This window comes from Pelobates fuscus, chromosome 2 (assembly GCF_036172605.1).
Source record: "Pelobates fuscus isolate aPelFus1 chromosome 2, aPelFus1.pri, whole genome shotgun sequence".
NCBI classification, from domain to species: domain Eukaryota; kingdom Metazoa; phylum Chordata; class Amphibia; order Anura; family Pelobatidae; genus Pelobates; species Pelobates fuscus.
In genome coordinates this window covers 283,054,347-283,080,495 of record NC_086318.1, presented here as the reverse complement: position 1 = coordinate 283,080,495, position 26,149 = coordinate 283,054,347, and the positions used below count along the sequence as shown (strand labels likewise).

General features: G+C 43.3%; 1 protein-coding gene across 4 annotated transcripts in view; it reads left to right on the top strand.

Moving 5' to 3' along the window:
• Nucleotides 1-26,149, top strand: part of ZDHHC14 (zinc finger DHHC-type palmitoyltransferase 14) — a 300,826-nt gene that overhangs the window by 104,134 nt on the left and 170,543 nt on the right. For all 4 annotated transcript variants that reach the window (XM_063443413.1, XM_063443411.1, XM_063443409.1 and 1 more), the window contains exons 4-5: nucleotides 11,983-12,143; nucleotides 22,736-22,894. In XM_063443413.1, the coding sequence (XP_063299483.1) occupies nucleotides 11,983-12,143; nucleotides 22,736-22,894 (320 nt within the window). The remainder of the gene's footprint in view (nucleotides 1-11,982; nucleotides 12,144-22,735; nucleotides 22,895-26,149) is intronic.

Here is a 26,149-nt window from a genome sequence, read left to right as displayed (position 1 = left end):
CACACACACAGCCAGGCAGACAAAGACACACACACACACAGCCAGGCAGACAAAGACACACACACACACAGCCAGGCAGACAAAGACACACACACACACAGCCAGGCATACAAAGACACACAGACGCACACGCAGCCAGGCAGACGCACACGCAGCCAGGCAGACGCACACGCAGCCAGGCAGACGCACACGCAGCCACACGCAGGCACACGCAGACAGTCGCGTCTTGATTGTTCTCGCTATCCAAATATGTAGACACTTTTCTCCAGCCTCTGGTGAGAACATGCCCCTCATATTTAAAGGACTCAATGAGCCTTTTACAGTTGTTAAAAAATATAAAGTCGGAAGATCCGTTTTTATTCATAACATGTGACATGACGAGCCTGTATACCTGTATCGAACATACTAGAGGGTGTGAGGCTGTCAAGCACTTTCTTGAGAAATCTGAATTATATCAAGGAGATCAAATTGACTTTATTTTAGAGTCTATTCTACTGATCCTTACCAATATTTTTTTTTGGTTTGATGGAGATTTTTTCCTTCAGTGCCGGGGAACTGCTATTGGGACCAGGTTTGCCCCCAGTTATGCTAATTTGTACATGGCCCAGTGGGAGGAGCAGTTTGTGTTTCCACAGCATGGCTGGGCGGCGCACCTGGTCCTTTATAGAAGATATATTGACAACATATTTTGTATTTGGAAGGGTGACGAAGTGTCAGCTTTGGAATTTGTAAACCACCTGAACACAAATGTATGGAACATTAAACTCACCCATGAAATTGGAAATAGGGAAATCAATTTTCTAGGCTTAAACATCTACAGGGATGGTAATAACATTGAGACGTGTACATTTTTTAAGAAGGTAGATGTAAATAGTTTCATCGAAAAGGATAGCTGCCATTTTCGACCTTGGCTTGATAACATCCCCAGAGGGCAATTCCTACGATTGAGGAGGAACTGCTCACAAATGGAAAAATATGATCTACAAGCAGATGTTTTAAAACAACAATTCCTGGAAAAAGCTTATGTGGATATGGATTTAAATAGGTCAATTAATCAAGTTAGGCAGAAGAATAGGGAAGAATTATTGGAGTACAAACAACCGAAAGATGAGGAGAATTCAGGAATACTCCCATTGATATTTGACTTTAATAGGAACCATGCTCAAATCAAGAGGATTTTTGGAAGAAATTGGCACTTATTACAGCAAGATAATGAAATCAAAAGATATATAGGTGATAAGCCCAAAATAATATATAGGGGAGCACAAAATCTAAAACAAGTCTTAACAAATAGCTTTCTAGAAAAATCTGATAAAGACTTTATAAGTATGAAGAGAGAATCGCTAAAAGGTTTTAATTATTGTAAAAACTGTATGGGGTGTAAATTATTGGAAAGTAAAGAAAAGAAAATCACCACCTTTACCTCTTACTCCAGTTTAAAACAATATGGAATAGGATCATTTATGACGAGTAAAACCAAGAATGTCATATATGTGCTCGAGTACCCGTGTGGGCTACAATATGTGGGTAAAACCACTAGATGTGTGGCCACTAGGGTACGAGAGCACATATATAACATTAAAAGAGGGTTCCAAAACCATAGTGTTTTGTTACATTTTTTAGAATGCCATAGGAAAGACCCAAAAGGGATAAGATTTTATGCAATTCAAAATATTACATGCCATTGGAGACGAGTGGATATTGATTCAGCCCTTAGTTTATGTGAAATGGGCTGGATCTTTGACTTAGATACTTTAGCACCCAAAGGGTTAAATTGTGATTTCAAGATGAGTGCATTAATATAATATGTTAAGATATATATGAAATATGTAGAACTGATGATAATAACTTCTCCTTTCTTCTCCCTTTTTTATATACTTTTAGGAAGGAATTTTTTTTATACAGTAAATTTTATTTATATATAAAGGTAATAGGGGGATATAAAATATAAAATGCATTTGGAGTATTGTTTTATGTTTGGTGCAATATAATTATATGTTATGCACTTTTTTATGTTGTTGGACTTTGCAATATAAGAGACATTTGCCAGGATTAATATAAAGAATTGCCCGGTTTTTGGACACTCAAAGATGGCGACGGGTACCACGACGTCCCGGACGGACGCAAAAGGGGTGCGTCGGGTGAAACAGGAAACGGAAGTACGTCATCAATTGGAGCCGGAAATGAAAGAAACACGGACGAGAGAATTGAATGGCGGGAAAGTACCGTTTGGCGCCAAAAAAGGAGGTCCGGACAGGGTATTTAAAAGACATTTGGACAATTGTAAGATACACTTTGAAAAAGACCATCGGGTCGAAACGCGTTAGTGATATTGTTTTTAATAATATTATTATTGTTCATTTTTAATATATTTTTGATTAAAAGTTATTTTAAGTACTTCAAAACTCCGGACCTGCAAATTATTTTTCCTGCTGATTCCTGGTACCAGTCGGGTTATTTGCATTAGGAGAGGAGTGGAGGTGCATTCTCAGAGGCATCAGAACATGCTATTATAGTCAGAGCCTACTAAACGTGGCTCTGGAAATTGTGAGTTGGAAATCTTCAAATCACTATTAATGTACCCACCATACAGTATTATGCTATGTATTGGTGTTTTTACATCTAGGTGGTGTACATATAAGATGAAGAAAAAGTGTGAATAAGTATTTACTTTATTTTCTTGTTCTCACACACAATTTGGAGCGCCCCCTATCTGTTTTTCATTTCTTATACAGTGTTAAAAATAGGTTTGATAGGAGAAAGGCATTTGTTTAAGATGATCCCGGTTCCACTGTTGGTAACTCAAAACAAGAGGTGAATGTACATAAATTATTTTATGAGTTGGAAAAAAATCTCAAGAATGAAATGAAGGATAATGCTTTGTTAGAACAAGAATTGTTGGGAGCACTTGATTCTTGTTCCCTAATATTAATGATAATCCTAGTTAAATATAGGGAGTCTAGGTTGTTGATTACAGAAAAGAAGATTGATGAACTTCAAAAGTAAATAGGCTCTGTACAAAATATGGCTGATATCTCTAAATTAGATGATGCTACCAACCTACGTTTAATCAAATTTGAGAAGGATGTCATGGTCCAGAAAAATAAAAATAAATCTTCAGGGACGAGGGATTACCAAACAGGGCAGATTAGGAACTGGCAACGTAAGAAAAATATGCTTCCCCCTTATAGTAGGGGGAAGCATATTGTCCCTAACACTGTTGGCAATATAGAGCCTGATCCTAAAGTTACGTCTAATGAACGATCAGGGTTAAAGTACAAAACTTATGCAGAAGCAGTAAATAATAGCTCTCAGAAAAATCATTCTTCACACTCCGTGTATAAAAGGAGAGCAAATGACAAAATATTCTATAATTTACTACTGCAAGATAAGCATATAAGGTTTAAAAACCCTAATTTTATTCCTCTGACTAATGTTCCTCACTCTGTATCAAGAGAACAAGGGGCAGCTGTGGCGAGCTATACTGCCACTCAAGATTTGGGTGCTAGACCTAAGACGTCCCATAATAGGAATGATAGGGGAAATATATATTTAAATATATGATGATTTTTTAGAGAGAGCTCTGGCTGGGGCATCAAAAACATTCCCACTATTCAGGAGCGTTCTACACAAGAAAAGAGGTGCACCAATAGAGGAAGCAGAGGATGTGGTAGGCAGCCCGTCCAAAATGAGGTGCCTATGATTAAAGGCATATTTAATTTATCCTCATACACCCTTAACCCTGGGGTAAAAAAGGGTAAAAGGGTAAAAATTTGCTCCAGATAGACTGCCCAGCATATTTGATCTTTTTAAAGACCTTAACCATTTTGTGAGGAAGCTCACTGTTATAAGGTCATTTAAAGGACCACTATAGGCACCCAGACCACTTCAGCTTAATGAAGTGGTCTGGGTGCCAGGTCCAGCTAGGTTTAACCCTTTGTGCAGTAAACATAGCAGTTTCAGAGAAACTGCGATGTTTACCTATGGGTTAATCCAGCCTCTAGTGGCTGTCTCATTGACAGCCGCTAGAGGCGCTTCTTACGGTGATTTTCACAGTGAGAAGACGCCAGCGTCCGTAGGAAAGCATTGATAATGCTTTTCTATGAGACTGGCTGAATGCGCGCGCGGCTCTTGCCGCTCATGCGCATTCAGCCAGGGACGTCAGAAGAGGGAGGGGAGGCCCAGCGCCGAGGGAGCCCGGCGCTGGAAAAAAGGTAAGGGATTAACCCCTTCCTCCCCCTTCAGCGCCACTGGAGTGGGACCCTGAGGGTGGGGGCACCCTCAGGGCACTATAGTGCCAGAAAACGAGTATGTTTTCCTGGCACTATAGTGATCCTTTAATATTTGGGACTCTGTGGGTACCATGGACTGCCCCAAGATTTTTCATAATCCTCAGGATAAAATTGTTTTTCACAATCTTTATTCTTTACTGGAGGAGCAGGATATACCACAATCAGGAATTGATGCCGTGTCCATTGTGGAAGCTAGCATCTCCTCGGGTTATAAAGCCCCTTCTACCTTTTATCCACAGGCTGATAAGGGACATTTTATACAAATATGTCATGATTTGGTGTTGGAAGATTTTAAAGATCTGTGTTTACGTTTAGGTGCTAAAAATAGAAAGAATAATACCTCTAATAATCTTAACCAGCAAGAACCCGAAGGGCAGATGACTACCTAGATGCCCGGAGGCAACAGAACCAGCAAGAATTATCAGCCATTAAGAGTTTGAATAATAACAATGATCTTATCAAAGGGGCTGATAAGGGGGGGTTGGGATTGTTGTTGTATTGAATAGGAAGGACTATATAGAGGAAGCACATAATATACTTGGGAATAAAGAATATAAAAAAAAAATGTTAAAGAGTGACCCTACTAGGCTTTACGAAAAGGAATTAAGAGTCCTTGTAGAACAAGCCTTTTCGTTTGGGTAACAAAAAAAAGAGCTTATTTTTGGCTATGGATGGTATAGCCTTTCGGGACTTTTGAGGCACGAACTGAGACCGACCGCAGGGCCAGATCTCATGGAACTATTTTCGGCTACTTTACCCATGCGGTCGGTCAAATCTTTACCTTCCCATAACTCCCGAACCCCTGGTCTGATCTGGGTGAATTTTGGATATGTTCCTCACCCAGATCAGGGCTACCAGGGGGTGCCATATTTATAGGTGTATCTCACATATTTGGGGTACATCTAAGAAGTGGGGGAAAGTATGCACTGTATAATTGTGTTAACTGTTAATCTAAGGGGAGGAGATGTGTGGGAGGTAACGTCTATGGGATTGGGTACTAATTGTGGTGAATCCCTCCCTTGCATGGGAGAATCTCATAAAAGCAGGAATGTTGCCATTAAACTTCAGTTCTACTCCTGATACTGTGTGTCGTCCAGTGATTGGGAAAGGTGATGGGATACTATTGGATTTTATTGCTGATTGTGCTGGATACTCTCTTGGATGTATTACTTTTTCCTGCATCCTTTTAATATATTAGTGAAGTTAAGCTGTGGGAAATCAGCTCTCCGCTACAGACCCCACTTTGATTAAAGTGATGGGGATCGATTATATACCCCCTACAAGGGATCCTGCCATCAGAAAAAGAAATCTTACTAGGGGAGAATCCTTATGGATTTTCAAGTTAGACTCCCTTGCACCTAATGGTTTAAATGAAGAGCTTTTGTTGTTTATTTGGTGGGCCTTTTTCCTCCCCTCCTATGTATATATATATTTGTGTATGTATATATATATGTATGTATATTTATGTGTATATGTTTGAGTTTTATGTCCTTGGGGTGTTTTTCTATATGTATGTCTGATATCTATGCTAAAAAGATTTGATTGATCTTGCTGTTCTGGTTCAATGTCTCTGGTTCATCATTATGAATTACTAACAGTCTATGCTGTTTCTTTTATTATTTTTAATAAAATAAAATAAAAATTTGGGCTATGCTGTTTTAGTCCAATGTGGTATTTTTGCGTTAGAATATATGCTTTATAGTATGCCTTATACCTGAGGAATGTTTCAATTGGGGAGGTTTGTAAATAACCAAAATTATAATTATTTTTTAGTCTCTACCTGATAAGGAGACTTGCTGTCTGTCATTTTTGTTTATTTAATTTAATATCTTATGGAGTCTTTCTAGTTTATATGACTCCATAGATTTTGTTATGTTAAGATATTTTGTACATTTTATGAACACTTATATGAAATTGTTAATACTATGAATATTATTATGTTTATTATGATTTTCAATAAGAATCCTGACACTGGTGAATTGTCTATTGAAATCCATTTCGGTTTTTACTTGTTTGGCTTTACCCAGGTCAGGTATATAAACCCTGGGTGGGTTGTATGTATACGTATTGATCTTGATAAAGTTCCACAGTTTGGGACGAAACGCGTCGATCTGTGTATACATCTCTGCTGGCTGTTTTCATACCTCCGGTCTTCCCCGTGTTTGGCGCTTTATTTTCATCTTGCTGATTACCGCGGTCTTTTGCAAAGATTCCGACCGCGGTAAATCTACAAGGGCACTCACAATTCGGCAGCCTTTTGATTTATATCCATCTCCCTGCACCTATACTTTTATATTATTTCACCCCTACCACGTTTTTATTTCTTCGAAGATCCTGACCGCGGTATTAGGGTGCTGGGGTCCCTTATATAAGGTGATTTTGGCTGCTCGTTGTTTGTTTGCTGCCCTCCATTATTCATATCCTGCGTCTATGGGAGCTTTTCTGGTGGGGGCCCACACCGAGGTCAGGTACTTCCCATATTTATATTTATTATTATTATTATTATTATTATTATTATTCGTTTTATTTATTTGATTATTTTTGTATTTTTTAAGTTTTTTTTTGTGCAACTGTCTCTCCTTTTTTATATATTGTCTTTGATATACTTTGTCTTTAATATATCGAGTGGCAATTATTTTGTGGAGGTATTTGGTGGAGAATATCCCTGTTACATATTGCTACATATTGTTGCTATGTTTATATGTATCTCTTTGATTTATCTCAAAGTATTTCTGTCTAGATAGATCTAATGTTGAGGATTGGAAACAACTTGTTTTTTTATTAATTGATTTATTTTTATATATATATATATATATATATATATATATATGTGGTCATTATTAAAAGATTAAGTCTTTTTCTATATTGTCTGTTTCATATTTAAAAGCGCACATACCTATTTATTTATTCTGAATTCGTAGCTCATTAAGTCGCTTATTTATTCATGCTTATGTATGTAGCTGCTTTTTATGTTATTTTATTATGTGTGTACCCTTTTTATATAGATTTTTATAGATGATATAGTGTCTTCTCTGTAGTATATGTAAAAACTGTAAATGGCAATGCAGTGCACACTGTGGGGTTAAGTGATAAAATAGATGAAAATATACTTATGGCTTAAAAGCAAAATAGTGTTTTGCTTATTCCACAGCTCTGGTGGTACACTCTGCACTTAGGAGAACAATGCCCAGGGAGATTCCTGTACGTTGCAGAAAGAAGGGCAGCTAGAAGAATTTGTAACTTTATTAAGTGCAATACAATAATTAACAAATTAAAACAAATAAGTAAATTAAAAGTAATATGACGTGTTTAGCCTCAGCACATGGCTTTTGCAAGTGATCTGTATTATTGGTTGTCACATTTTATTCTGCCTCTCTGGTTCCTCACAATTTTTTTTTTTTTTTATATATTTTGTTAGAATTGGACCTTTTAACACTTTGTAGTTTTTGTTAACCCCTGCCTGCGCTTTAGCTTTTTTCCCTCTTTAGTTGAAAAAAAATTAATAAAATAACCCTTTTAGTTCTGATCGCAATATTTATAATGCGATCAGTCCATTTTTATTTATTTTTGGGTGAAGGGTTCTGTGGTTAGAAGTGAGAATTTGGGGGGTGGGTTAAGGGTGGGTGTTTGGCGGGTAGGGAACAAATTATTTTTCCCCTTAAGTCACCGTGGCCCATTATTACACTGTGGAGGAGGCTTAAGCAATGCTGACGCATGAGTGTGAGGAGAGTGACTCCTTTGACTTAACAATGAGACGCTGCCAGATGTAGAGCCCTTAAGCAAACCTTCTGATGATGGTGCTCCCACCGTAATACCATCCTGGAGGAGTTGAGAATGCCGTACTGTTTCTGATCACTGATTCAGTGCTAATACCCATATCCTATAAATAGTATATTACAAGGACAAACGAGTCATTTGTTACATGTGAGTTTTCAGAGGAAGAGGTTCTATTTCAACTGTCAAAAGTAAAGACAAATAAGTCAATGGGACCTGATGAAATACACCCAAAGCTATTAAAAGAGCTTAGTGGTATACTAGCAAAACCATTAACAGATTTATCTAAGCAATCATTGATAACAGGAGTAGTCCCAGAAGATTGAAAGTTAGCAAATGGTGTGCCTATTCACAAGAAAGGTAGTAGGGAGGAGTGGGGCAACTATAGGCCAGTAAGCCTTACTTCTGTAGTGGGGAAAGTAATGAAACTAGGGATGCACCAAAATGAAAATTCTGGGCCAAAACAGAAATTCAGGATGCCCTTGGCCGAAAACCGAAAATTACTTTATTCTCCAAATGATTTAAAAAAAATATATATTTTTTTTAATATAATTTTTTTAATATTAGACTTTTTAATGAATTAAATTAATCTATATGAAAAACTTCACTTCTCTTTTAGTGGTCCCCCCTGCCCGCTTAATGTTCTTCTCACCCTCCCCCCCCCCCTTAGTGTTCCTCTCCCCTCCCTCTTTTTTAGTGTTCTTTCCCACCTCCTCTCAGTCCCATAGTGTTTTTTTCTCACCTCCTCCCCAGTCCCATAGTGTTCTTTTCTCCCCTCCCCTGTCCCAGTGTTTCTCCCCCCTCCCCTGGCCCATAGTGTTCATTCCCCCCTTCCCCTGGCCCATATTGTTCTAGACCCTGCAAGAGCCTCCTGTATGTGATTAAAGTTCAATTTAGAGATTGAGATACAATGATTTAAGGTAAATGACATCTGTTTGAAAGTGAAACCAGTTTTTTTTTTTCATGCAGGCTCTGTCAATCATAGCCAGTGGAGGTGTGGCTAGGGCTGCATAAACAGAAACAAAGGGATTTAACTCCTAAATATAGAATGTAAGCTCGATTGAGCAGGGTCCTCTTCAACCTATTGTTCCTGTAAGTTTATTTGTAATTGTCCTATTTATAGTTAAATCCCCTCTCATAATATTGTAAAGCGCTACGGAATCTGTTGGCGCTATAAAAATGACAATTATAATAATAATAAATGACAGTGAATTTAGCAGTGTAATTGCAGGGGAATGATCTATACACTAAAACTGCTTTATTTAGCTAAAGTAATTTAGGTGACTATAGTGTTCCTTTAATATTTTAGATTTTTTCATTTAAATATTTTAAAATATTTATTTATTTAGTTAGGGTGGGTAGAAGTTAGTGGGGAAATTGGGGGATTGACGCTTAGGCTAGTTAGGGGTTAAAAGTAAAAACAAAAAAAAAGTGAAAAAAACTTTTGAAAAGTTTAAACAGTTTTAAAATAGTAAAATAAGTTGTTAAAAGCTAAATAAAACTTTTTAAATGTTGAAAAAAACTTAAAAAGTTGAAAAAATGTTTAAAAAAGGGGGGAAATGCGTATTACCTCTACACTAATTACTTATTACTGTCCGTTCTCAGAATACTCTTGCGAACCGTTTTTTTCTTACCTCTACACTTGGTACAGGCTAGCGAAAAAATGATACCACGCTAAGGTTTCAAATATGCCTTTTGAAACACCCTGGGGTGTCTTCTTTAGGAAATGGTATGCCTTTGTGAAGTAATTGAAAACACAACCTATTAAAAAAATTTCCAAAGTGGGGCATGGACCCAGAGTAAAAATTCTAACTTAAAGGAACACTATAGTCACCTAAATTACTTAAGCTAAATAAAGCAGTTTTAGTGTATAGATCTTTACCCTGCAATTTCATTGCTCAATTCACTGTCATTTAGGAGTTAAATAACTTTGTTTCTGTTTATGCAGCCCTAGCCACACCTCCCCTGGTTATGATTGACAGATCCTGCATGAAAAAAAAAACTGGTTTCACTTTCAAACAGATGTAATTTACCTTAAATAATTGTATCTCAATCTCTAAATTGAACTTTAATCACATACAGGAGGCTCTTGCAGGGTCTAGCAAGCTATGAACATAGTAGGGGTCAAGAAAATCTTAATTAAACAGAACTTGCAATAAAGAAAGCCTAAATAGGGCTCTCTTTACAGGAAGTGTTTATGGAAGGCTGTGCAAGTCACATGCAGGGAGGTATGTCTAGGGTTCATAAACAAAGGGATTTAACTCCTAAATGGCATAGGATTGAGCAGTGAGGCTGCAGGGGCATGTTCTATACACCAAAACTGCTTCATTAAGCTAAAGTTGTTCAGGTGACTATAGTGTCCCTTTAAATGTATGTGTCTAAAATGTGCCCTTTCAACATTGTCATATACCTGGTAAAGGTACATACGGGGGTATTGCTGTAGTCAGATGACATAGCGGAGCAACATATGATGTATTATACTGCTGTAGCACATAAAAGGTTTGCTAAATATATATTACAAACTCATTGAGTATGTCAAAAAGGCATAAAAAAAACTACACTTGGTATAAGCTAGCGGAAAAATTATTTTACGCCAAGGTTCAAAATATGTCTTTTGAAATACCCTTGGGTGTCTTATTTAAGAAATGGTATGACTTTATGGGGTAGCTGGAATAATTAACCTACAAAAAAAACTCCAAAGTGGGGTATGGACACAGCGTAAACATTTAAAGTTTGAAAAACCTTAAATGGCTGTGTCTCAATTGTGCCCATTAGAATGAGAATTTACATATGTATATATCGCATCAAATTAATATCGCATCAAATTAAAGCCCTTTTTGTTGTCTAAAAAACAGTATATAATATGTGTTGGTACAATAAATGAGAGAGATGCAAATTGCAGTTGAACACAAACAGCAACAAATGCAAAAATTGCTTGTGTCCTTAAGGGTATGTCCAGCTTCTGAAGCTGTGTCCTTAAGGGGTTAACAGAACAGGAGACACTTTATTTACATTCTGTGTAATTTAAAATATCCTACGTTTAAATATTAGATCTCTCTTTACAGGAAGTGTTTAGCATGCTGTGCAAGTCACATCCAGGGTGGTGTGACTGCTTCTGTATATACAAAATGATTTAACTCCTGAATCGCATAAAACTGAACAATGAGACTGCAGGGGAATGAGCTATACACCAAAACTGCTTAATTAAGCTAAAGTTGTGTTGATGCTTATAGGGCCCAATTTGTTTTATTTATTTTTTCATCTAGGATCTCCCCCCCCTCCCCCCCAATATATAAATGTATTAACATTAAAGTATTAATTGTTGCCCAAAAATTATTAAAGGGACCCTATTGTCACCAGAAAAACTACAGTTTAATGTTATTGTTCTGGTGTCTATAGCATATCCCTGCAGACATGTAAATGTTATTGGCAGTGTTTACATTGCTGCCTAGGGATAACTTCAGTGGCCATCACGGAGACGACCACTAGAGGTGCTTCTTGAGTCAGTGCTGCACGCATGTAGACGCTAAACTTTCTACATAGAGATGCATTGGTTCAATTAGGAGATCTTTATGAGGAGATGCTGATTGGCGAGGGCTGATGATGTAGATCAGGGGTTCCCAACCCAGTCCTAAAGTACCCCCTACCGGTCCAGGATTTAGAGTTTACACTGGTGTGTCTAAAGTGTTTATATTATTTTTTCTAAAAACACCTTAGACACAACTGGGCAATCCCTAAATCCTGGACTGTTACGGGGGACTTGAGGACCGGATTTGGAATTACTGATGTAGATGAACAAGGTAAAATATAATTGTTTTTTTTTTTCTTGTTCGTTAAAACTAAAACCATCTATTCACTTATTGTAAATTTCATGGATTTTAAATGTCTTAAAGCTGGTTTCCTCTTTACTCTACAGCTGTCCGTACTTGGCACTCCATATTACACCTGCAGTTCCTGTAATAGGAGGAATCCTTGTATTTTTTGTCATGGGGACATTATTGAGGACCAGTTTTAGTGATCCTGGAGTCCTTCCTCGTGCCACACCTGATGAAGCTGCAGATTTGGAACGACAAATTGGTAAATCAAACTGTTTACTGTCCACTTTTGGTTTTGTGACATATGCCAATTACAGTTTTTGAATTTTAAAATTCAATATAGCTGATCATTGTAAAGTACTAGAAAGGAAATTTACAGATTAAAGATTATTTTTCACTTGCTTAGTAGATTTTGTCAGCAGTTAAAATGTATTTATGTAAATCAAGATTTGTATATTCATGTATTTCATATGCTAAGGCTGGGTTAAGAAGCAGCATGGCATTGAGGTATTACCTCTGTGTCAAGAATTGGAATGGTTTAGGTTCAGCAGTGAATTGCTGAGAGTAGAATTGCAACACACTAGATCAGGGGTAGTCAACCTATGGCATGTGTGCCATGCACGGCACTTGAGGTGTCTTTGCACGGCACAGCTGCTAGAGCCAAACGTACTCTGGTCTATCAGGAGTCCCAGTGAAACTTCAGATATCTGCTAATACGAAAAGGTGGTAAAGGACAATCCTCAATTTATGCATTGCAGTACGTAGAGGTAGTGATCTCCGATAACTTCCTCCCAGCACTTGTGAATGGGAATCCACACTGTAGTAGAGCAGCCAACAGCTGCTGTTGCAGCTCCTCTCCTTGGCCTGTACCTGGCCAGCCTGATCCACTGAAACCCAGGGAAGCCACCCACACTGTTAGATCTACACAGAAATGCAGAATAACCCTCCCCTCATACAAATAATACGAACAGCCCCCACACAAACATACACACAATCTGCACAATCTCAACACCACTAGAAATTCATATACATGCACACAACCCCACATGCAATACCCCAAACATACACACACTACCAAACCCACAATGTGACATATCCATCCACACACATAATTCCACAAGTAGCACCTATACACAGTCCATATTCATAGGTATCATACACAACACCACAAACTTCATGTGAACATATACAATATAATAGCTCATACATGCACGATACAGCATAAATAACACAAGCAGAATACGTCAACATAAACACCTCAATTTAAAAAAAAATAGCACCGGCACACTACGGGACATCACAATCTTATTTCAGCACAGTACTGCTAAAAGGTTGCCTACCCCTGCCCTATATAAGTATCCTAAAATAATACAATGCACCAACTTCAAACTAGTGTAAAGGGAATCAGGGAACCTATAACCTTTTACCTGACCCTGCACTCCTCTGTTGCAATCTATGTACAGAGGTGGGTGTTATACATCTTTCCTGAGCATAACAAACATTCTCCATGATGTCAACATGCTGGCTAGTTGCAAGCATGCCAGCGTCAGTGTCGTGATATTCCTATTATTTAGTAGTACTGACTAGAAAGTTACCATAGCAACCACAGTACATGCATTGTGGTTGCTATGGTTAGACAGTAGAAGGGCGTCCTGTAGGAGGTCTCTTCTATTCTTCCTGTCAATCAGTTTTTCAACATAGAATAGAGTATATATTCCAAATAATTTATTGATTTGGTGGGAAAAATAACGATTTTAAAATAGGGTTTGTTACAAAACCCACTATTTTGCCTGTATAGGAGATGTCTTCCTCCCAAGTTCACTAACCGGTTCCTGAACCCTATTCATGTTTTCTCTGCATTCGGTGTATTTAAATCTACCAAACACCTACCTCCCCCCTGGCTCATTAACTACAAACAAACCACAGGATTAAGTGCTCTCTCTGTGTGGCCGCCGTTCGTATAACAGAACGCCATGTGCTGGAGAAAACTACTGCCATCTTGTTGCACGAACGCAGGCAGTAGGACTTTTTCGTCGAGTGTCAGGAACTCTGTCGGACACTTGACCTCACAAACACCGGTTAAACAATACGAACGCCTGCTTCTTTCTGCGACAAGCCAGGAGATCGCTGTTCGGTAGGTTTGTTCGTATAAACAAGACAAACAACCGCTACCTATGAGCCAGGGGAACCGTTCGTCCTTTTCGTTTTCAAACTCCCGAAATTGACCGATCGCTACCACTGAAACTATGGAACTAATCTGGGTACGCCTCATGAGCGGACCGTCACAACTTTACCCCAGTGGCGATTCCACTGTATTTGTGGGATCTGAGCGCTATTTGGACAATTTGGGCGCTCAGATCCAGGCTATCCAGAGATATTTGTTTATTATATATATATTGCTGATGTTTGAGGAACTTGGGCTTCAATCCCTACTGAGCTTGGGATTCAGGAGATTTATTACGGATATACTCAGCCGGAGTATAGGGGATCGGTTACAGGGTTTTTCTAACAATCTATACATTTGCTAAAAAGACTGCAACCATATTGTATAGATGGCATTTGATTTCCTTTAAAAAGCGCAAAAGTTGTTTTTGCATAACACTTTAATGCCTATAAAATGTTTGTTTGTTTGTTTATTGATAAAATATTTTACCAGGATGGATACATTAAGATTTCTCTCGTTTTCGAGTATGTCCTGGGTCCACAAAACATTGCATTATTGCAATAGGATATAATATACAAAATATATATATAGGGGGGCGTGTCCGACGGCCGACGAAGATGGCTGTGTGAACGAGCTGCTCCTCGTGGCCCCAGCATATATCGCTTCAACTAAGCGCACCCCACACGCACTCACCTCAACATGGGGCGCACTAAAAAGCAGTCAGAGCCCCAGGGTACCCCGAGACCAACGGGATCCAGGGCCGAACCCTCTATCCGCTCCTTCCTCGTCACTCCACGAGACTTTGCGTCCCAGCCGGAAATGGAGGCCGCAACTGAGACCGTGACTCCCGCCGGATTTTCCCCGGCTTAATCAGCCTCCGCAGAGACACAGGGCACGCTAGACGGGGACCTGCGCGCCCTCCTGCCCAATTTACTAACTAAGGCAGACCTGGACGCCCTCTCTGACCGCCTCAGCAGAGTCATAAGGGAGGAACTGGCCCAGGTAAGGGCAGTTGTAGCCTCACTAGACACACGCCTTACTGTCACAGAGACAGAAACTGGCACCCTCCGGTCTGATGCAGACCTCGCCCGCACCTCCATTACCAACTGTGAATCCAGCTTGGCCCACCTGACCACCTGGGTAGATGATCTGGACAATAGGGGCCGCAGACTCAATCTAAGAGTGCGGGGGGTGAAGGAGGGGGGCCCGACAGAGAACCTACCAGAGATCCTACGCACAGTGTTTAGCCATGCCCTGGGGGGACAACAAATCCACAGACTGGGCCTGGTCAGAGCCCACCGCGCTCTGCGCGCACCTCTTGCGCCCGGTGAACAGCCACGGGACATTGTCTTCTGCCTTGACAACTTTGCCATGAAGGAAGATATACTGCGCGGCGCACGCCGCATGAACACAATCCGCATAGATAACCAGCATATTTCCATATACCAAGATCTCTCCCGCTACACCCCGCAGGCAAGAAAGGCTCTCAGACCAATCACCATGGCGCTTCAAGCAGCAGGTGTTCCCTACAAGTGGGGATACCCCTTCTCGCTATCCGCACGCAGAGGACCGGACCTCCACGTCATAAGGTCCCCGACAGATGTCCCGGGATTCCAGCGCTCCCTTGGGCTCCCGCAGGTGCAGGTTCCGAACTGGCTGACCCACCAATTCATACGCCAAGCTACAGGCCCTCCACCACCACCACCGAGCAGAGATCAAGGCAGGAACAGGCCCCAACGTGACCGCCCATGGCTCCCGGACCCAACAGGGCCAGAAGAATAAACACCACAGCAGCCCTATCACGACAAGAGGTGACGAAGCACCAACGCGACCATCCATCACTCCATGAACTTGTGAGTACTTTCCATTGACTGGGGACATTGTCCATACACACGCTACATCACAGGGGGGGAAATGGCATATACCTTGGGAGGGGGGCACGTGGGGGACCGGGACACAGTCGCACATGGAAGCTAAACCTACACAGGGACACAAACGCCACTACGGGCGGAAAAAATACTTCAGGCCTTCAGAAACAGTGAACATTGCAAGAGGCCCAGAAAATCTGACCTCAAAGGCGCCCAGGGTCATCCAGGACGCTTCACAAATATATGAGACATAACTGCTATAATTTGGCGGGAGGAGGGAGATGAAGGGGATGTTATTCACTGCACAGACACACGACCCCAACAGACATACGACCCTAAGGGAGGGACGGGGGGGGGGGGGAGGGGAGGGAAAAAAAACAAAAAAGGGAGGGGAGGGGGGAAAAAAGAAAAAGAAAAAAAACAAAAAAAAGAGGGGAAAAAAAAGGGGGGAGGGGGAAAAAAAAGAGAGGGGCAAAATGACACGGCAATAAAGATAACGACACATAAAGGGGGGAGGAGAAAGAGGGGTAAAAAAAAACAAAGGGTAAAAAAAAAAAAAATTATAATAGAAAAAAAAATAATAAAAAAAAAAAAATAAAAGGGGGGGGGAGAGAAACCAGGACAACAAGGGGAAAAAAAAGAAATGGGGGGAAAAAAAAGGGCGGGAAAGGGGACAAGGGAGAGAGGGAAGGAGAACACATAAGGCGTTCCTCACGCACGGAAGGGGAGAAGGAAAAGGGAGGGGAGGGAGGAGGGACGCACAGGTCGCTAAGGCGAGAGGGTGGGAACGTATAGACAGCTCTGACACATCTGGCGGGGGGAAAAATAGGACGAATATGAAGACAGGGCATAGGATCAAAGGGAATACACAACCGCAGACACCACAACGCGATCAGGCACCCCGGAGGCACCCCGGAGCAGACGGGAGGTGGAAAACATATGACTGGAACAGGCGCAGACACATCCACCCTTAGGATTTAATGCACAGGCGTATGACCCGAATGTAACTAGCAGCTCACCAACGCGACACACGCACCGCTCCACCTATAAGACCACCAGACCCACGCCCACAGCCCCCCCCCCACGGAGACATGAACCCAATCCCGCACCGACCCACGGAATACTCGCACTCACACCCACACCCCGCAACCCACACAATGGAATACGACCAAGGGAAGACCGGAGACATGGAACACACAAAACAGGCTAGACACAGATGACACGGCGCATAACATGCCCCACGACCCACACACATAGCTTACCCAGACATCTGTCTACACGAGCCACACTACCACACTATCAGTCAAACACTGGTTATTGCCTCGGACGGCTAGACAGACGGTTGTACCCTATACCCGACGCTGTTCAAGGCCGACGGAGGCCATCTCCCCCGTCGACCAGGAACCGGTACGGGATACCCGAACCCCCCACAGGGTAAGGACTAGAAGCACTCCCACTTTGGCAGAGTGCCCCCTGTCCAGGAGCGGTCCCGGGCCTCAGTTCCTCTGAGCCTGTGGTCCTCACTACCAGGACATTAGTCCACTTACCCGATCTAATACTAGGTCACATTAGGACCAACACCGACACGCCACAGTACACACATATATTTTTCACTTCCTCCCCCCCTTGCCTACCCCCTCACGCCCCGATCCCTCCCCACCCACCGCTGCGGGTGTCACAGACGGCCGCCCAAGGGACGCAAGCCCCGGGGACTGCCCGCTACATCAAGGAAAATCTGAACGTCATTTCATACAACGTCCGGGGCCTCAACATACGGGAAAAACGCTCCCGACTCTTACGAGATCTGAAACGATACCACGCATCCGTAGCGTTCATCGAAGAGACGCACTTCCAGGAGAACCGTACACCATCCCTAAGAGACCGCAACTACCCACAAGGACTCTTCAGCAACAACCCACTGCGCCGCACACTGGGCGTCGGTATCCTGTTCTCGACCCCATTCATTGAATCAGACACACTTCGCTGCCCTCATGGCAGATACATCTTTGCGAAGGGGACCATACACGACCAGACGTACACCTTTGCGAATATTTATGCGCCAAATGCTAACCAATACAGATTTCTCCGAACGACGCCGACCACCCTGATGGGATTCACGGAGGGCACAATGATTATAGGCGGAGATTTCAACCTACCGCTCCATCACCAAGACACTTCGGCAAACCCCGCTCAACAGGCACCCAACAGACACGCGCGAACGATACAGCTCCTACACCACCACCAACTCACGGATTGCTGGAGAGCACTGAACCCCACTGCAAGGGACTACACATTGTATTCCACGACCCACGCCACCTACACCAGGCTGGACTACTTCCTCCTGCCATACCACCATCTACCCCTCCTCATAGAAGCAGAAATTCTGCCCATGACATGGTCAGACCACAACCCCATTCGGATAGGACTCAAGTCACCCCTGTTTCGACCTCGCCAGGTCTCTTGGCGCCTCAATGAATCGATCCTTGCAGACCCAATCCTGGTCACAACGACAAAACAAACTATCAAAGACTACTTTCTCAACAACAAAACCAAAGACACGACGCCCTTGATGTGCTGGGAGGCACACAAAGCAGTACTCTGTGGTCATTTCATTGCGCACTGCTCGACACGGAAAAAGGCACACAACAAACAAGTACAAGACCTCAACAAGGACATAGCGGACCTGGAATACCGCCACAAACGGATGATGGATCCGTCCACATACCGCGATCTGATTCTCAAGCGAACCCAGCTCACCGAACACCTGAACCGAGCAATTCATATATGAACACGTTAACAAATGCAGCAGACTCCTAGCAAACCTGCTGAAACAGCGCAGAAATCACCTATATATCCCCAAGATTAAAAACACTGACCAACAAATGTGCCATCTCCCGGACCAGATCGCAGCGGCGTTCACCCAATACTACGAAGACCTCTACAATTTACAAGGTGACGCACAGGCTAACAGGGCACCCCGCAGGACAGAGGCCATTCACGCATATCTTGAGGCAGCCGGACTGAAACAATTATCTACCCCAACAATTATCTACCAGGATGAATTGGAGGCCCCTATAACAGTAGAAGAACTGGCATACGCGATCAAAAAAGCAAAGACGGGGAAAGCACCAGGGCCAGACGGATTGCCGCTACAATACTACCTTCCTACCAGACCTCCTGCCGAAACTACATTCAGCTCTGAACTCAATTCTAGACGGCGCTACCCCCTCAGCCCCATTCACGGCAGCAAACATCACCCTCCTCCCGAAAGAGGGTAAAGACCTGACATCCTGCGCAAGCTACCGCCCGATATCGGTCCTGGATGTGGATGTCAAACTCTTGGCGAGCGTGCTGGCCAACCGATTGGCACCACTACTCCCGGACCTGGTCCACCCAGACCAGACTGGGTTCTTCCCCGGAAGAGAGGTTCGAGACAACACCATACGGGCACTGAACCTGATCTCCGTAGCAGCGCAATCCGACCAACAGACCCTGATCCTTTCCACGGATGCCGAAAAGGCTTTTGATAGGGTGGACTGGGAATTCCTCTTCGAAACCCTCCGGAGCCTGGGCATCGGCCCCAAATACATACAATGGGTAGAGGTGCTCTACAGTGCACCGACAGCTAGACTCCGCATCAACGGGGCCCTCACAGACCCGTTTCACATCCGCAACGGAACGCGCCAAGGGTGCCCCTTATCCCCCCTGCTCTTTGCACTAACCCTGGAGCCATTCCTTAACAACATCAGAGGCAACGAGGCGATCCGTGGACTCCGTATAGGCCGATCACACCACAAAGTCCTGGCATACGCGGATGACCTGCTCTATATTGTACAACAACCGGCCACGACACTCCACACGATCATGACTGAATTCGAAAAATACGGCAAGGTCTCCAACTTACGCATCAACTACAGCAAATCAGAAATCTTAAACCTTAAAGTTAGACACACCCAAACGCAGACGCTCAGACACCGCTTTCCCTTCCGCTGGTGCACCACCAAGATGAGATACCTAGGGGTCTGTCTCACACCAGACCCAGCGGATCTCTGCCAACACAATTACCTACCACTTCTCAAAACCGCGCAGGCCAAACTTCAGGCCTGGAATACCTACTACATGTCATGGCTAGGCCGCATCAACGCGGTGAAGATGACCCTACTCCCTAAATTCCTCTTCATCTTCCAGACGATACCAATCGCAGCGCCAAAGAGCTTTTTCACTTCCATCCAAGCGGCAGTCTGTCACTTCATCTGGAAGGGCAGGGCCCCCCGAATAGCCCACTCCCAATTAACACTCCCTAAAATCAAAGGGGGACTGGCTCTTCCCGACTAAAGGAAGTATTACACTGCGACCCACCTCAGCCGAATCATCGGCTGGTCGACAGCACCAAGAGACAAGCTATGGGTTCGACTTGAAGCAGATAGCTCCGACTGCGACCTCCAAGCCCTACCGTGGATCACCCCAGAAGCGAGCCGACGCACCACACACGCAAACCCATTTGTGAAAGCCACCCTCCGCATTTGGCACCAAAACGGCCCCAAATACTACCTCACAACACACCCAAGCCCTCTAATCCCACTCAGGAGAAACCCAGAGTTCCCGGCGGGGGACATGGGGCCCACCCTGAGACCGCGGACCGACACCACAATACCCCGAATGATGGACGTACTCACATCCCCTTGCTCTATAAAGCCACTTGCGGACCTGTTTCCGGACCAAAGGCATACCTTCCTCCACACTATAGCAAGGGAACAACTGCAGAGATATGCACGCTCGATCCCCCAACGACCGAGCCTCACGCGGGATTGTACAGAGTTTGAGTCCATGTGCCAGTTGGAGGCACCCCCCCCGAGAGCGATCTCCCAGATCTACACCACACTGACGACTGGACGATACCTACTGGCGCCACCATGCATTAGGCGTTGGGAAGAAGACCTAGACGTAACGCTCACGGACGCAGACTGGGATAAGATCATAACACTCACCCAGAAGACCCCAGGGTCGGCGAGGCTCCAAGAAAATTCGTATAAAGTCTTTACGAGATGGTACATCACCCCAACGAATCTACATGCTAGAGACAGCACGAAACCAAACACATGCTGGCGATGCGGAAAGGAGCCGGGATCGTTCCTCCACCTATGGTGGGACTGCTCCCTCATCCGCCCGTTCTGGGAAGCGGTGGGCCGAGTACTTCACGAAACCACAGACGAAAACATCCCAGTGGCACCGGCACCATTTCTACTACACCATACCACAACACCCACACCGGCATACAAACGATCAGTGATACCGAGGCTCCTCAATGCAGCGAAAGCAACAGTCCCAATCTTCTGGAGACAACCATGCACCCCCTCACTCAAGCGCTGGGTGGAGGAGGTGGAAGACACCCGGAGATTCGAGGACCTGAAGGCCACGACTTCAAACGCCAAAGAAAAATATCGTACGAGATGGTTCTACTGGCTAAGACACATCGCCTCGGATGACTTTGTGACGCCCTTGAATACATCTGAACACTGAGAGGAACACATGGGCAACAGGTGGGGGGTGGCCATCTTGGGCACCGGCGGAGTGGGGATCCCCAGAACAGAGATGGGAGACACACAGAGACCGGCTGACTAAGATACCCGCTTGCCGCCAAGCTGCCCCTCCCCCCCCTTTTTTTTCTTTCTCCTCTTATTCTTCTTCTTCTCTCTCCTCCTCTTCTCCTCGTCCTCTCCCCTCCCTTCCCCACCCTCCCGTCCTCCCCACACAAATACCAGACTCACACCGTACACGACCACAACCCCTAGAGGGAGACACACAGACATACAAACATAAACCAGAACCCCACTAACAACATAACCTACAATTTTAACCAAAGCACAACCCCATGCACTGCCTACTAGCACACCAAGACTCAGAACAGACGCCACGGACTGAGCCACAAACACGCTCCCACTATCCCAAGCTATATAGAACGGTTGAAACCGCTAACACCGGAACAACAGTCAGCATCGACCGCCTAGACACAAGAAACGATATACTAACACAATGGCCGCACCCGCTGACTAGCCGGGTACAATTTCAAACCAGATACACAACGTGCGATACCTCTGGCAGACGCCAAAACCACTGAAAGCGATATATAAGTCGTGACCACGTAGGTGACAAGAACACGTAATCACAACAAACTAACCAACCCAAGATTACTACAAGTATCATCTAGCACAAAGCCGCTCCGCTAGCTAGCTACCACAAAGCACCTACCCAAACCAGCTAACATGAGGCGACTATCCAAACCTGAGGACAAAAAAAAAAACGATATACACAAACCAGTTAACACAAAACAACTACCCAAACCAATTAAAACAGGACAACCACACAGACAAATATTACCTCGGGCTATACCCACCTAGTCAATGTATCTTGAAGTACGCACCTACTTAATTAAACTAAATACGCATGTTCAATATACTTGTTTCAAAGTTACCGCCTCTGCGTAGGCGCTTGTATGCTTTTACAATACTACGTTTGAATTCCACAAACAGAATGTGATGACAATAAAAACGATTTAAAACAATATATATATATATATATATATATATATATATATATATATATATATATATATATATATATATATATATATATATATATATATATATATATATATATATAAAAAATACATAGCAGGCTTGACTTTGGTGAAATAATGAGGCATAAACACTCATTGGATTCTCTGCAAGGTTTAACCACACTTTAACATCTGTTTTGTTGCAGTTTAATTAGATTAACTATAGCTGGCTTTTCCTTTTCCTTTTTTTTAAATTTTTGCTGTAGATGTTGCAAATGGATCTACTTCGGGTGGATATCGTCCTCCTCCTCGGACTAAAGAAGTCGTCATCAATGGGCAGACAGTGAAATTGAAATATTGTTTCACCTGCAAAATTTTTCGCCCTCCTCGTGCCTCTCATTGCAGTTTGTGTGATAATTGTGTGGGTAAGTACCTTCACTATCAAAAACCTTTTGAACAAAATTATTTTCCATAATATTTATTTAAAACCAGGGATGCAAAGCTAACTTATAAACAAGTAATGTTGTGTATTGTTTAAAATTTAAATGGACACTATAGTCCCCAGAACAACTACAGCTTAATGTAGTTGTATTAGTGAGTATAATCATTACCTTCAAGCATTTTCATGCAAACACTGCCTTATCATAGAAAAGGCAGTGTTTACATTGCTCCCTAGGGGCACCTCCAGTGGCCAACTTCAGATGGCCACTGGATATGCTTCCTTGGGCAGTGCTGCACAGTAGGCAGCACTGCTGTTCAGTGTCTCCACGCTCTGGAGATGCTGAATTTTCCTCATAGAGATACATTGATTTGGTGTTTGGCCCCACCTTCTTTCCGATTTCAGCTAATCCGATGCTTTCCCTATGGATAAGCATTGGATTAACTAAAAATCTTAAATTCTGATGTCACAAAGGAGGTGGATCCTGGGCGGGGCCAGCATCATCGGATCTGCGCAGCGCTGGAGTTAAGGTATGGTTTCAACCCCTTTAAAGGGGGTTAAAGGTGGGTGGGGGGGCAAGCCACCTAAATGGTGGTTTTAACACAATAGGGTCAGGAATACATGTTTGTGTTCCTGACCCTATGGTGTTTATTTAAATATTTGGGATACAAAAATATTTGGGAAATGAAAAGCTTTAGACAGTATACAATGTACTTTATCATGCAATATTTCATACAGGGTGTGCAATATTGGTATCAAACTAAAACTTTTTGGAAGATTAAAAAAAAATTAGTCACACATTGCTTATATGCTTTACTAGCAGTATAGCAGTATATCATACTAAATTGGCATCATCATTTAACCCCTTAAGGACCAAACTTCTGGAATAAAATGGAATTATGACGTGTCAGACATGTCATGTGTCCTTAAGGGGTTAAAAAGAATGTCTGCATTTGAACATAATGGCCACATAAGGTACAGTTAAATCAAATATTGTCTGAACTAAAGTTAATTAAAACTGCTATAGCAACCCTTATCACTCCATGGAATGCTAATTTAATGCGAACAGTGAAATCATGTAATCCATTCACTCCTCCCCTCCCCCCTAACATTAAGAATTATATCAGCCATTGAAACTTCCTTTAGGGTTTGGAAGCAGGAGTTGATCTGACATTTATTTATTTATTTATTTATTTATTTTTTGTTGTGCTTAAAGTGAACATACAGCTTCAGTACACCACAGGATCAAGGAATCTTAGGATACAAAATGCAATACAACATGTGATGTTTGAAAAAATAGGCAAATTTTTGTTATAAGGTAGGCGACAGCTAGGTAGAAGATAGTCAGTTAGTTAATTAAGTATGGTAGTGATGTTTAGTGTATTATGTGGAATAAGTTGAGCTGATGTTTATTGTAGGTGGATCGTGTATATTCGAATATGTGTTATGTAGCTTACATATATTATAGTAACTGCGAGTTGATATAAACACGTTGCTAGGTAAGGAGCGTGTGACACGCTAATGGTGCTGATACTGCCCTGCCAAGGCTCAGATGAGTAAAGCTAGTATAGCTAGGTGGGAGAAAAGTCAAACGTATAAGCAGAGAGGGAAGACATGAATTGGTTTACACAGTAAGGCGATCAGTCAGGTGAGGTGCACATCATAGATTATGCTGTGGTAAGTATTTTATGTTATTGGTCAAGTCACATATGTGTTGCACTGTGCCGAGAACGGCCGTGGGTGTAGCAGCCAGGCAGCAGGCACGGGCTTATCAGCCAATTCCTTGCATCGGGTAGGCCCCGTCTCTGTTACCCTCAGCCTCCCCGCCACTGTCCCACTCCCCGGACCAGGTACTCACGCAAGTATGCAGGCGCTTCCGCAAGCGGGGAGACTGTCCCTCAACAGAGTCCCGAGTGTGCCGGTCATGGGTCTTGTACCAGCGGCGGTTAGGATAATTGACCTCTTGGGCGGATGAGTGTTTGGACGGCCGATTTTGGAGCGGCCTGCTACACATGAGAGGGTCATTGTGGAGAGGTGGAAGTTTAGACTGCTGCTTATGTTTGTTCCACCGTGGCATTTTCCCCGGGTCTCTCAGTGGGTGTTTGGGTGGATGGTGATGATGACTGGCCTGATGGTCTTGTGATCTATGTGTGGAGAGAGGCCTCTGTGTCCTAAGTGTATTTCTTGAGGTGCTGTAAGGAGTGCGGTTGGACTGGTGGGTGAGACCGGGTCAGGCCCTGGGTGGCACTCCACCTGTTGTGGTGTTTCCACTTTCCCTACAGTTACCTTGTGGCTTGCTTAGGGTCTGCCTGGCCTAGAGTCATGTCAGTCCATCTGTTGCTGTGGGTCGGTTCTTCGGTAGCACGCTGTGCCTCGTTCTGCAGGGTTAGTTCTTGGTATTTGGCCCAGAATACATCAAAGGCCCTGGCGATACAGTCTTCCTGGGTGGCCCACATCTTGGAGGTTTGGGGTGAGATGGGCCTCGGTCCGGCGGCTATCTTGGCTCCTTCCGTGTGGGAATCCGATTCTGCAGGGCCCCTCACGCTAGGACGGGGTGAGCATGCCTCTGCCTTCTGGGGGACTGGGATGACCCCCGCCGGTCCGTAGGGGGGAGGGTGGGAGCAATTATGGACTCCGTGGTCGACCGGAGTGCAAGGAGAGCGTCCGTCTCCCCCCGCCTCAGCCTCCCGTAGGCCGCGTGGTTGCTTCATCGTTGAGTAGCTGACCGTCGGCGGGTTTACCGCATGCACCGTGTCCCCGGGCTGCTTACTAGTGCCCAATAGGTGAGTGGAACGATTTTGTCGATAGTTTTGGCTTGGTATTCTGTTGATTTGCTGGTCTTGGGCCCGGAGCTCGGGCAGCATGCGACCGTCCACTCCAGCAGTCAGGCTCCACCCCCTGATCTGACATTTATAGCAAACTTACAAGCTTTCAGTGATTAGTGGCTTTTGACCGAGAAATGTGTTCATCTACGGTCTGATAATCATTGCTAGAGTACAAATGAAAGTGAGTGAGGCTTTATGGACTAGATTCCATTCTGCAAAGTACATTAAAAACCTTTATATTCTATTCTGTTTGGAAACTGGTTAATGTATGACCGCATGTATAAAAGGAGTTGTTCAGATTTATCAATCTACTCCTTTCTTTTAGTGTGTCGTGTGGATGGTCTCTGCACAATTTATTTAATTAACCCCTTATGACCGGAGGGCGTACTATTACGTCCTTTTAAAAGCGGCTCTAA